The 13099-nt window shown below is 52.6% G+C and overlaps 2 protein-coding genes across 6 annotated transcripts in view; one reads left to right on the top strand and one right to left on the bottom strand.

Annotated features, from left to right (window-relative positions):
• The window catches only part of TRAF3IP1 (TRAF3 interacting protein 1), a 144302-nt gene extending 143382 nt beyond the window's left edge, over positions 1-920 (bottom strand). Inside the window, exon 1 of the mRNA XM_050969446.1 lies at positions 610-920. Coding sequence (XP_050825403.1) covers positions 610-852 — 243 coding nt within the window. The 5' untranslated portion in view covers positions 853-920. The remainder of the gene's footprint in view (positions 1-609) is intronic.
• Positions 578-13099, top strand: part of LOC127058929 (anterior gradient protein 3-like) — a 30253-nt gene continuing 17731 nt past the window's right edge. For 2 of the 5 annotated variants that reach the window (XM_050969430.1, XM_050969429.1), the window contains exons 1-2: positions 601-630; positions 4670-5469. The gene's annotated coding sequence lies outside the window, so the exon portion shown is untranslated. Of the gene's footprint in view, positions 631-4669; positions 5470-13099 lie in introns of all 5 variants that reach the window. The other 3 variants (XM_050969427.1, XM_050969431.1, XM_050969428.1) reach the window with 3 other exon arrangements.

Here is a 13099-nt window from a genome sequence, read left to right as displayed (position 1 = left end):
AGGGGTTTCTCCTTGCTGTAACAACTCCCCGCCCCTGCAGCGGGCAGACAGCTACAATTCTTCTGCCAACCTAGTTGTGTCCACAGCAGGGGTTAGGTCGCCCTAACTACACTGCACAGGGTGTGAAATCGATCCCAGCCCTGAGCGATGTAGCCAGATTGCCCTATGTTTTAGGGGTCTGAGACTAGGCCTAGGTGAGTGGCCAGTGGATGTATGGGAACTGAACCCAGGTCTCCTACCGGAGCAGCCCGTGCTCCGGCCACCAGGTTCAGGAGGCCCCCCCGCAGTTGCAGGGCTCTCCACTCTCCGCAGGGGGCGGGCTCCAGTTCCACGCCCCTCCCTTGGCCTCAGCGGCCTGGAGCCAGACTCCCAAGCCAGCCCCTTGCAGCGCTGTGCCGGGGAGGGGGCAGCTGCGATCCGCCGCCGTGCCCGGCGCCTGCCCAGGCCTCCCCCCATGCCCGGGCGCCGCGGCCCTGCGCAGGGCTGAGGAGGCAGGTGGGGGCAGGGCACAGCCGGGGAGAGGCTCCCTCCGGCGCTGCCGCCAGCCGGGATCTCCGCCGCGCGGCGCCCAGCAAGGGGGCGAGGCGGAGCCCGGTGCCGCCGCCTCACCTCGCCGATCACGTCGTGCAGGTAGCGGAACGGGGGCTTGCTGAGCAGCCGGTCGGTGAGGGGCGGTTTGCGAATCACCCGCCCCAGCGACTCCTGCGTGCGCCGCACCACGGCCCCGTTCATGGCGGCCCCGCAGCACCGGCCGGCTCGGGCTCGGGCTCGGGCTCCGACCCCTCCCGGGATGCCCCGCGCCACCCCCGACTGCGCAGGCGCCGCCCCCGAGACAGCGGTTACTACCCACATCGCGGCCTTAGCAACAGGCCGGAACAATCCTGTTTGGGCCCCGCCCCCACAGACCCCACCCCCCGCTCTTAGAGCGGCCCCGCCCCCCGTTCCGGGGGCGGGACCAGGCCCGATCCGGGCACCAGTGGGGTCAAAGGGGGGGACAGAGGCGCATGGGTGGGGCGATAGGGCACCCCGGGGCAGCACGGTGCTGTAAGGATGTGGGGATACAAAGGGGGGGGGAATAGAGGGGCACCGGTGGGGCGATAGGGCACCCCGGGGGCAGCACGGTGCTGTAAGGGTGTGGGGATACAAAGGGGGGGACAGGGGCACCGGTGGGGCGATAGGGCACCCCGGGGCAGCACGGTGCCTGAGGGTGTGGGGATACAAAGGGGGGGACAGAGGGGCGTGGGTGGGGCGATAGGGCACCCCGGGGCAGCACGGTGCTGTAAGGGTGTGGGGATACAAAGGGGGGGACAGGGGCACCGGTGGGGCGATAGGGCACCCCGGGGCAGCACGGTGCTGTAAGGGTGTGGGGATACAAAGGGGGGGGGGAATAGAGGGGCACCGGTGGGGCGATAGGGCACCGCAGGGGCAGCACGGTGCTGTAAGGGTGTGGGGATACAAAGGGGGGGACAGGGGCACCGGTGGGGCGATAGGGCACCGCGGGGCAGGACGGTGCTGTAAGGGTGTGGGGATACAAAGGGGGGGACAGGGGCACCGGTGGGGCGATAGGGCACCCCGGGGCAGGACGGTGCTGTAAGGGTGTGGGGATACAAAGGGGGGGACAGGGGCACCGGTGGGGCGATAGGGCACCCCGGGGCAGGACGGTGCCTGAGGGGGTGGGGATACAAAGGGGGGGGAACAGAGGGGCACCGGTGGGGCGATAGGGCACCCCGGGGGCAGCACGGTGCTGTAAGGGTGTGGGGATACAAAGGGGGGGACAGGGGCACCGGTGGGGCGATAGGGCACCCCGGGGGCAGCACGGTGCTGTAAGGGTGTGGGGATACAAAGGGGGGGACAGGGGCACCGGTGGGGCGATAGGGCACCCCGGGGCAGGACGGTGCTGTAAGGGTGTGGGGATACAAAGGGGGGGGAACAGAGGGGCACCGGTGGGGCGATAGGGCACCGCGGGGCAGGACGGTGCTGTAAGGGTGTGGGGATACAAAGGGGGGGACAGGGGCACCGGTGGGGCGATAGGGCACCCCGGGGCAGGACGGTGCTGTAAGGGTGTGGGGATACAAAGGGGGGGACAGGGGCACCGGTGGGGCGATAGGGCACCCCGGGGCAGGACGGTGCTGTAAGGGTGTGGGGATACAAAGGGGGGGGAACAGAGGGGCACCGGTGGGGCGATAGGGCACCGCGGGGCAGGACGGTGCCTGAGGGTGTGTGGATACAAAGGGAGGGGAACAGAGGGGCACCGGTGGGGCGATAGGGCACCCCGGGGCAGGACGGTGCTGTAAGGGTGTGGGGATACAAAGGGGGGGACAGGGGCACCGGTGGGACGATAGGGCACCCCGGGGGCAGCACAGTGCTGTAAGGGTGTGGGGATACAAAGGGGGGGGAACAGAGGGGCACCGGTGGGATGATAGGGCACCCCGGGGCAGGACGGTGCTGTAAGGGTGTGAGGATACAAAGGGGGGGACAGGGGCACCGGTGGGACGATAGGGCACCCCGGGGCAGGACGGTGCTGTAAGGGTGTGAGGATACAAAGGGGGGAACAGGGGCAGCGGTGGGACGATAGGGCACCCCGGGGCAGGACGGTGCCGTGAGGGTGTGGGGATACAAAGGGGGGGACAGGGGCAGCGGTGGGACGATAGGGCACCCCGGGGCAGGACGGTGCCGTGAGGGTGTGGGGATACAAAGGGGGGGACAGGGGCACCGGTGGGGCGATAGGGCACCCCGGGGGCAGCACGGTGCTGTAAGGGTGTGGGGATACAAAGGGGGGGGAGTAGAGGGGCATCGGTGGGGCGATAGGGCACCCCGGGGCAGGACGGTGCCTGAGGGTGTGTGGATACAAAGGGGGGGATGTGACATTAGGGTTGCCAGCATTCTAATTGTACAAAACGGACATCGTAGCCCCTACCCCTTCTGAGGCTCCAGCCCTGCCCACTACGCTCCCCTTCCGTCAGTGGCTCGCTGTCTCCCACCCTCACCCACTTTCACTGGGCTGGGCCAGGGCTTGGGGTGCAGGAAGGGGATAAGGGCACTAACTGGCTCTGGGGTGGGGCTAGAAATAAGGGGTTCAGGGTGCAGGAAGGGGCTGCAGGCTGGGGGTGAGGGTTCCAGCTGGGGCTGCAGGCTCTGGAGTGGGGCTGGGGATGAGGGGTTTGGGGTGCAGGAGGGGGTCTAGGCTGGGGAGGTGGGGCCAAGGGATTCAGATTGCAAGATCGGGCTGTGGGTTGAGGCAGGGGGTTGGGGTACAAGATGAGGTGAGGGCTCTGGGGTGGGGCTAGGGATGAGGGGTTCAGGTTATGTGAGGAGCCTCTGGGCTAGGACAAGGGTACAGGCTCTGGGCTAGCAGTGCAGGCTCTGGGGTGGTGCTGGGGCTGAGGGGCTTGGGGTGCAGGAGGGGTTCTGGGTTTGTGGGGGCTCAGGGCTGGGGGTTAGGGCACGGACTTACCTTGGGCATCTCCCAGCCAGCGGCGGGCTACGACAGGCTGCTGTCCTGTCCTGGCACCATGCTACTTGCGTCCTGGAAACAGCCGGCAGGTCCAGGTCCTAGGCGGGGGAGTCAGGAGGCTCCACGCACAACTCTCGCCCACAGGCTCCGCTTCCTCCCCTAGCTCCTGTTGGCCAGTTCCTGGCCAGTGGAAGTGCGGAGCCGGTGATCCGGGTGGGGGCAGCGCATGGAGGCCCTTCTCCCGCCCCGCCCTCAGCTTGGAGCCAGACCTGCGTGAAACCACAGTGCAGTTTTCCTCACCCATAAGCCCCAAAGACCAGCAGAGCATCCCCCCCACACACACACGCTTGATCTCACCACAGTGGTACAGACACTAAGGTGCCTGTGGGCCCAGCCCTTGCCTGCTGTGCCACCGCTATACAAGGGACTCCCCCAAGGCCTCTCTCCCTGAGGACCCAAGCTGGTCTGGCTCCCATTCCAGCAGGCCTCTCCATGGTTCCCTGCAGTTCCCACTAGGCTGGTGACTTAATGAGAGGCTGGGAGCCCTGTGGTCTGTGTGGATCCCGTGTGACAGAGACTGGTAAAGTCTTGGAATTTCCCATTCTGGGAAAGTGTGATCGCAGCACATATGGCTTCCCAGAGACTGACCCCAAACCCTGGCTCAAACTCCCAGAGACGGCAAGGAGACACAAAGCCCAGCAACTGCTGTTGCAGGAAGATCTACACTCTTCAAAAGTCTTTGGCACAATCCCTGAGCCCATCTGCACTCTCCCCATAGGAGCCAGAACAAAGCCCTAAAGGGAAAGAAAAACACCAAAATCCCAGCACTGTCATGAAGTCAGGTGTGAACATCCCACCATGCACCACACCATTCACTCTGGCTGTGCAGGGGTTACACCTGCCCCATTGCTACTCTCATTACAGCCCTTCCATCGGGCAAGTACTCTATGATTCCCCACTGCCAGTTCAAGGCACTCCCCACTGCAGCTGTCACGTGTGTCCTCAAGGAAGATCTGGTCCTTTTTACTCACACTGCCACTAATGTTTGGAATTAAAATTTTGATATGCCTATGGTTTCTTGTGGTGCATTATGATGGCATACACCTTTATCAGCCCAACCTCCCAGCTCAGCTGCTCTGCTAAAGACCATCCTTGAGCAGCAATTAAGTAGGAATTGTTACAGGTTCACTTATCCCTCTCAACTTTCCTTTCCAGAACTACCGTATTCCCTCGGACATACTTAAGTTCAAGTGCTGCAGGCTAATGGAAAGGCTGAGTGAGAATGTGACTGAACAGGACTCTCAGAATCTGCTTCAGGAGCAAAAATAGGAGCTGGAAGGATGACAAATTCACATTAGTTCAAGCAAGGGAGGGTGCCATGCAGCAGGAGAGTTTGCTGCTGAGCTCATGAGAGCAGGTACTTCAGCACAAAGAGCTTGGAGGGAAGTAGTTTGTCTCTTTTTTCTCAGTTTGAAACAATCTGAAACTGATGAGATTCCCAGACCAACTGTGTGCCTCAGAGGACCTCAGGCGCCTGGGAAGAGTAGGAGGTGCTGACAGTTTCCTACATCCAAGGACTTTGGAAGGAGTCTCACAGGAATCCAGAAGAGTGGGAAGAAGAAACTAGGGAGGAGGAACTGTGTTTATTTTGGAACTGTCTGGGTTATTTGGACTTCTGCCACTGGCTCTCCATGGAGTGTTTGCAATGCCTGAGAAGGACTGGGAGGAAGAGTCTTCAGGGGTTCTGTTAAATGTGAACTTTAGTGTTTATTTGGATGGCGAGGTGGTACCCTGAGAAAGGGTGGGTTGGTTTAGCTGGAGAGTCTGAGGCTAGCAAGCCACAAAGACAGTGTAAATCCCTTTGGACCCAAAGAGAAACACTTGGAATTGAAGGCCATGTCCTGGAGCAATGAAGCAGAGAATGCTTGAGGCTTGGACTTGGTCTCTATTTCCACAAAGGTCCATGGCTAGAACTGCCGCTGGTTGGGAACTCCATTCAATCCCACTATATTAAGGTGGGAACTTGTGATGTGGTGTTAGAGGTGGGATCTGTGAAAAGGGGAGAAATATGAAGGCTAAGGAGCTCTTATCAGTGGGGTAGAGAGCTGAGCAAAGTATTTCCATTCGATTTCTGGGAGCACCCCAATGAAGAGAAGAGACATTTTCTGGAAGCAGAAAATGTGGAAATAGAACACAAGAATTGGGGGAGTGGTAAATAATGAAGAGGACAGGTCACTGATCCAGGGTGATCTGGATTGTTTGCTAAGCAGGGCATAAGCAGACACATATGCATTTTAATATGGCTAAATAGATATGTCTCGGAACAAAGAATGTAGGCCAGAAGGGTGGAGGCCTCTATCCTGGGAAGTAGTGACTCTAGAAAAGATGTGGGGGTCATGGTGGATAATCAACTGAGGATGAGCTCCCAGTGCAACACTGTTCCCCAGACACTAACAGTGGAGCATTGTGTTTACAGTGTATATTGAAAACCCGAAAACAAGCAGCTTACAGCTGTACACAGTACACTGTGGGGTTTCAGAAAACTCTACAGTGTGGAATTTTTATAAAGCTTACATTAAAAATCATTTGCCTTTGAAACAACCACACAATGACAGGCAAGTCAAAATCAAGAGACGTAACCAGAAAACTTAGAACTAGGAAAGAATTGCCATGTGCTAAGGAACAGGCTTTCTTGGAATATTCTTTTGAAATTTCCACCCCTTATATTCAATATTTTAAAAATAATTATTAGTCCTCAAGGGCCAAAATCTTCCCATAGAACATGGATGCACACAACTATTTTAAAGAAGCCTTACTGAGGGTGCAGGAACAAATCATCCCGATGTGCAGAAAGAATAGTAAATATGGCAAGCAACCAGCTTGGCTTAACAGAGAGAGATCTTCGGTGAGCTTAAACACAAAAAGGAAGCTTACAAGAAGTGGAAATTTGGGCATATGACTAGGGAGGATAAAAATATTGCTTGAGCATGCAGGGGTGTAATCAGAAAGGCCAAAGCCCAATTGGAGTTGCAGCTAGCAAGGGACGTGAAAGGTAACAAGAAGGGTTTCTACAGGTAGAAGAAGGTAAGGGAAAGTCTGGGACCCTAACTGAATGTGGGAGGCAGCCTAGTGACAGACGATGTGGAAAAAGCTGAAGTACTCTATTTTTTTTGCCTCGGTCTTCACAGACGATATCAGCTCCCAGACTGCCACACTGGGCAGCACAGTATGGGGAGGAGGTGAGCAGCCCTCAGTGGGGAAAGAATAGGTTAAGGACTATTTAGAAAAGCTGGATGTGCACAAGTCCCTGGGGCTGGATGCAATGCATCCAAGGGTGCTGAGGGAGTTGGCTGATTTGATTGCAGAGCCATTGGCCATTATCTTTGAAAACTCATGACAATCGGGGGAGATCCCAGACAACTGGAAAAAGGAAAATATAGTGCCCATCTTTTAAAAAGGGAAGAAGGAGAATCTGGGGAACTACACCTCAATCCCCAGAAAAATCATGGAGCAGGTGCTCAAGGAATCCATTGTGAAGCACTGGAAGGACAGGGAGGTGATCAGGAACAGTCAGCATGGATTCACCAAAGGCAAGTCATGCCTGACCAACCTGATTGCCTTCTATGATGAGATAATTGGCTCTGCGGAAATGGGAAAAGCAGTGGATGTGATATACCTTGACTTTAGCAAAGCTTTTGGTATGGTCTCCCACAGTATTCTTGCCAGCAAGTTAAAGAAGTATGGATTGGATGAATAAACTATAAGGTAGATAGAAAGCTAGCTAGATTGTCAGGCTCAATGGATAGTGATCAACGGCTTGATGTCTAGTTGGCAGCCAGTATCAAGCGGAGTACCCCAGGGGTCGATCCTGGGGCCTGTTTTGTTCAACATCTTCATTAATGATCTGGATGATGGGATGGATTGTACCCTCAGCAAGTTCGCAGATGACACTAAGATCAGGGGAGAGGTAGATACGCTGGAGGGTAGGTATAGGGTCCAGAGTGACCTAGACAAATTGGAGGATTTGGCTGAAAGAAATCTGATGAGGCTCAACAAGTACAAGTGCAGAATTCTGCACTTAGGATGGAAGAATCTCGTGCACTGCTACAGGCAAGGGGCCGACTGGCTAAGTGGCAGAAAAGGACCTGGGGATTACTATGGACAAGAAGCCGGATATGAGTCAACAGTGTGCCCTTGTTGCCAAGAAGGCCAGCAGCATATTGGGCTGCATTAGTAGGAGCATTGCCAGCAGATCGAGGGAAGCGATTATTCACTAGTTAGGCCACATCTGGAGTATTGCGTCCCCCATTACAGAAAAGATGTGGACAAATTGGAGAGAGTCCAGCAGAGGGCAACAAAATTGGTTAGGGGGCTGGAGCACACGAGGAGAGGCTGAGGGAACTGGATTTATGTAATCTGCAGAAGAGAAGAGTGGGAGGGGGAGTTGATAGCAGCCTTCAACTACGCGAAGCCGGGTTCCAAAGAAGATGGAGCTCGGCTGTTCTCAGTGGTGACAGATAACAGAACAAGGAGTAATGGTCTCAAATTGCAGTGCTGGAGGTTTAGGTTGGATATTAGGAAAAACTATTTCACTATGAGGTTGGTGAAGCACTGGAATGGGTTACCTAGGGAGGCGGTGGAATCTTCTTCCTTAAAGGTTTTTAAGGCCCAGCTTGACAAAGCCCTGGCTGGGATGATTTAGCTGGAATTGCTCCTGAGGTCTCTTCCAACCCTAATCTTCTATGATTCTATGAACTGCTACTCACTGTGGAATTTGGACTTTAGTCAGTTATTTTAAACAACATATATTGTGGCTCTGCGCACACACAATGTATTTGTTTAGCAGATCCTGCCCGTGGCTTTGCTTTATCAAACTTTCAGTCATTGAGAGGCCAGACCCTAAATGCTTATTTTTGTTTAAGCTTTTAATTTCAAAGACAGTTTAATGTTTCCAGGGAGAAAACATTCCATATTTCCAGTCTTCTCTACCAGTTAATTAAGGCTGCTTTTCTCCACTGCCCCTAGTCTTGAAAGCCCAGCCTGAGCCATAGTGTCCACACTGTTATTGTTAGTGTGCTAGCTCGAGCCCCGCTGGCTTGAATCTGTGTACGTGGATTTGGAGGCTCGCACCCAACTGCAGTGTAAAAATAGCCATAAATACTAGTGCCTGTTCTGCTCCAATTTGAGCACCTCAAATGAAGTGCTCAGCAGCCTGGATGAAAACAATAAGCTGTCAAAGGGCCAAGCACATTTGAAAATCTAGCCCATGTGGATTAGGATAAAACACATTGCAGCAAGACAGCTAGAAAGAATAAGTGATTTAGTTGTAAACATTTCAGTGAATGGATGCTACAAGCAGTTGTAAGTACAGTTTAAAACTAGCTTTTGTATTTAAAAAAGGGCCCAGATTCAATGGAGCTGCATACAACAGCTGAGGATCTGGCCCACAATGCTTAATTAGCATAATCAGAAGTGACCTTCCATATCTATCATGAGACCTATACGGGACTTAGAGATTTATCCACACTGCTTTGTTGCTATTTTGTTTATTTTTTGGCTACTGGCAGTTCATGTAGGATTTCAGCTCCACAATGGCCCCATTTCTCAACTGCTGCACCCAGCAATGGTCTGGCTAGTGAAACGTGCCCCAGAACCACAACTGCTTTTTTCCACTTGTAGGCAAAGCTGATTTTTCCCTCCTCTTCTCCCTCAAGCGTGATAAAAAAAAAAAGCTATTGTCTCTGTTTTGCTCTAGGTGGAAACCAAGAAAGAGATTGAGGTGCCAGTATGGGTTGTTTTTCAGATATGAAAACTCCTAATTAGTCACCCTGCAAACACACCTTAAAATACTATGGTAGCAAATACACTGTGTTCAGAGATAATGCTTAGAAGTGTACGGCTATTCGGTTTCCAGGATAAACACTTCCTGTTCCTTTTGATCACTTACATTCAATTTCTGTACCAAACATTTAAAAGCATTTCATTTCTCTTTTATGTTTATCTGCTCAAGCTCTTGATTAGAGGGACCGGTCTGATCTCTAGTACAAATCTGGCTGGCTTATCTGTGTTTGGTTGCTCTGAATAAGACCCAAACTACGATAACCGGCCTTCATACTGTAAAACGTATACACCATTGAATGTTAATAGAAAATCTTGTTTGTTTTATTCTATTGAATCAAATAAAATAGACTTTGTAACTAATGGGTATAGATGAAACAAACCTGCTTGCACAATCAGGAGAAGTGGTTCCCAATGTGTCTAGTGAAGGAACATGTTACAACAAGCCTCCAGCTATTGCCATTCTCTGAATCCGTTCTCTCTCCATTGAGAGACAAGGTGGGCAAGGTAATATCTTTTATTGTACCAACTTCTCTTGGTGGAAGAGACAAGCTTTTGAGTTTACACAGAGCTCTTCATCAGTTCTGGGAAATGTACTCAGAGTGACACAGCTACAGGGCCGGTGCAACCATTTAGGCAACCTAGGCAGTCGCTAGAATTTGGGGGGCGGCATTTTCTTCGGCAGCGATCGCGGCGGCTGGATTTTCGGCCACCCCAGTCACCGTCAGCATTTAGGCAGAGGGAGCTGGGGCAGGAGAGCGCGGGGAGGTTTGCCTGCAGCAAGTAGGGGGAGGGAGGCGGCACGCAGGGGAACTCCCTGCCCCAGCTCACCCTTGCTCCGCCTCCTCCCCGAGCACGCTGTCGCTGCTTCACTTCTCCCGCCTCCCAGGCTTGTGGCACCAATCAGCTTAGGTGCCGCAAGCCTAGGAGGCGGGAGAAGTGAAGCAGCCACGGCATGCTCGAGGAGAAGGCGGGGCAGGGGTGAGCTGGGGCGGGGGGGGTGCCTCAGGGCGGAGGGTGGGGGATGGGGATCTGTCGCGAGGGGGTACCTCAGGGTGGGGGGCTCAGGCACGGAGGAGGGCACAAGGTGGAAATTTCGCCTAGGGTGCGAAACATCCTTGCACTGGCCCTGCACAGCTAAATACAAGGTAGAAAAGATTGTTAAGCATAAGGAGCTAACACATTGCAAGAGACCATTCAAGCTGACCTAGGCAGTTAATGCCTCTGCAGTCACAGGACAAAGGAGGGTTAGTGGGTTACAGATTGTTTTCATGAACCATAAATCCAGTGTCTTTACTAAGTTGACTATTTTTAGTGTCCTGCCAAGTCATAAATTCAAGTTACTTGGCTCATCTTTTGAAGATGTTGTGCAGGTTTCCTTTGAGGAATGAGGATTAAAAAGTCAGATATGGAGTGATCGCTTTGTGAAAAGCGTTCACTCACGGGTAATATGGTGTTTTTGTCTTTCATCATTTTTCTGTGTGAGTTCATTCGAGAGCATAGTGACTGTCTGGTTTCACCCATGCAATTGTTATTAGGGCATTTAGTGCACTGGATGAGGAACACCACATGCCATTTGAAAACCTGAATGGTCTCTTGCAACATGTGTTAACTCTTTATGCTTTACAATCTGTCCCACCTTGTATTTAGCTGTAACACTCTGAGTACCATCTCTAGACTTGAAGAAGAGCTCTGTGTAGCTCAAAAACATGTCTCTTTCACCAACAGAATTTGATCCAATAAAAGATATGCCCTCACCTTACCACATTCCCATATCCTGGGGAACACTGGCTACAACAACACTGCAAACTCTCTCTCTTGAGGTGAAGTAGCTGAAATTGGACACAGTAATCTATCTAAGAGTGGGCATTTGCTCTAGTGTAATTTAGTTCTTTGGATTTTTTATTTCATTTTACCATTCATCTTCTGGCTCAACTCCTCCAAGATGTTTAAAAATCCAGCGGGAATTTCACCTTCATTTTTCCTAACTAAAATGTGATATCTGCACACTTCAACAACTTGCTATCTATCTTCAACCTCACCCCAAGTCAATAATATATTTAAGATCATTGGATGTAGTGGAGTGTAAGATTAAATACACTGCAAAAATATAGGACACACCACACCTGTCAATTACTACATTTCACCCAATCAGGTTAAGAGCTGGAGGAGGTTGGGGACACCACTGCTGAGTATCTGAAAGAGAAGACAGTAGCAGAGGGGAATGGAGGGTAGGGTCAAAAATGAGAGAGGTCAGCTGTGAAGATCATGGATGCAGTACTTTGATTCACTCCTTGTAGTAATAGTGATTGGACATCTAACTTAGTGAATGCCGGTGAAAATGAGGGAGGATCAGAGGCTAAAATAGGAAAAGAACAAGTTAAAAATTACTTAGACAAGTTAGATGTCTTAAAGTGACCAGGGCCTGATGAAATGCATCCTAGGGTATGTCTACACTACGGGATTATTCCAATTTTACATAAACCGACTTTGTAAAACAGATTGCATAAATTCGAGTGCACGCGGCCACACTAAGCACATGAATTCGGTGGTGTGCGTCCATGTACTGAGGCTAGCATCGATTTCTGGAGCATTGCACTGTGGGTAGCTATCCCGTAGCTATCCCATAGTTCCCGCAGTCTTCCCCACCCATTGGAATTCTGGGTTGAGATCCCAGTGCAAAAACAGTGTCGCGGGTGATTCTGGGTAAATGTCGTCACTCATTCCTTCCTCCGTGAAAGCAACAGCAGACAATCATTTCGTACCCTTTTTCCCTGGATTGCCCTGGCAGACGCCATAGCATGGCAACCATGGAGCCCGTTTTGCCTTGTCACTGTCACCATATGTGTACTGGATGCTGCTGACAGAGGCAGTACTGCGGTGCTACACAGCAGCATTCATTTGCCTTTGCAAGGTAGCAGAGACAGTTACCATCTCTATTGCACCATCTGCCACTGTAAATTGGAGATGAGATGACGGTTGTCAATCATTTTGTACCATCTGCTGCTGTCATGGGTGCTCCTGGCTGGCCTCGCTGAGGTTGGCGGGGGGCGCATGGACAAAAATGGGAATGACTCCCCGGGTCATTCTCTTCTTTATGTTTTGTCTAAAAATAGAGTCAGGCCTGCCTAGAATATGGGACAAGTCTACTAGGGAGCCAGAGAGCACAGCCGCTGCAAGTCAGAGCCCCAGAGATCCTGCAGAAATGATGAGCTGCATGCCATTTTAGGGGGTGCCCCTGCAACAACCCCACCCATTGCTTCCCTCCTCCCACATCCCTCCTGGGCTACCGTGGCAGTGTCCCCACATTTGTATGATGAAGTAATAAAGAATGCAGGAATAAGAAACACTGACTTTTTAGCGAGATAAAATGAGGGGGAGGCAGCCTCCAGCTGCTATGATAGTCCAAGCAGGACATTAAAGGGTGGGGGGGAGAGGGGCGCAGCCTCCCGCTGCTATGATAGTCCAGGAAGTACAGAATCTTTTCTTTAAACACGAAAGGGCGGGTGGCGGAGGGGCTGATGGAGCTCAGGCTCCAGCTGCTATGATGAGGATAGTTACCCAGCATTTTGTACCATCTGCCAGGAATGACAGGGAGTCATTCCCATTTTTACCGAGGCCATCCAGGAGCACTCACGGGATGATGATGGTTTTCCACCATTTTGTACCATCTGCCATCAGGAAAGGAAGGGGAGGGGATGCTGCTGTTTATCGCCGCAGCCCCACGTCTACCAGCAGCATGCAGTAGACATACGGTGACATTGAAAAAAGTCAAGAAATGATTTTTTCCCTTTTCTTTCACGGTGG

Source organism: Gopherus flavomarginatus, chromosome 10 (assembly GCF_025201925.1).
Source record: "Gopherus flavomarginatus isolate rGopFla2 chromosome 10, rGopFla2.mat.asm, whole genome shotgun sequence".
NCBI classification, from domain to species: Eukaryota; Metazoa; Chordata; order Testudines; family Testudinidae; genus Gopherus; species Gopherus flavomarginatus.
Note: the sequence above shows the minus strand (reverse complement) of the source record. Positions and strands in the feature narration are given on the sequence as shown.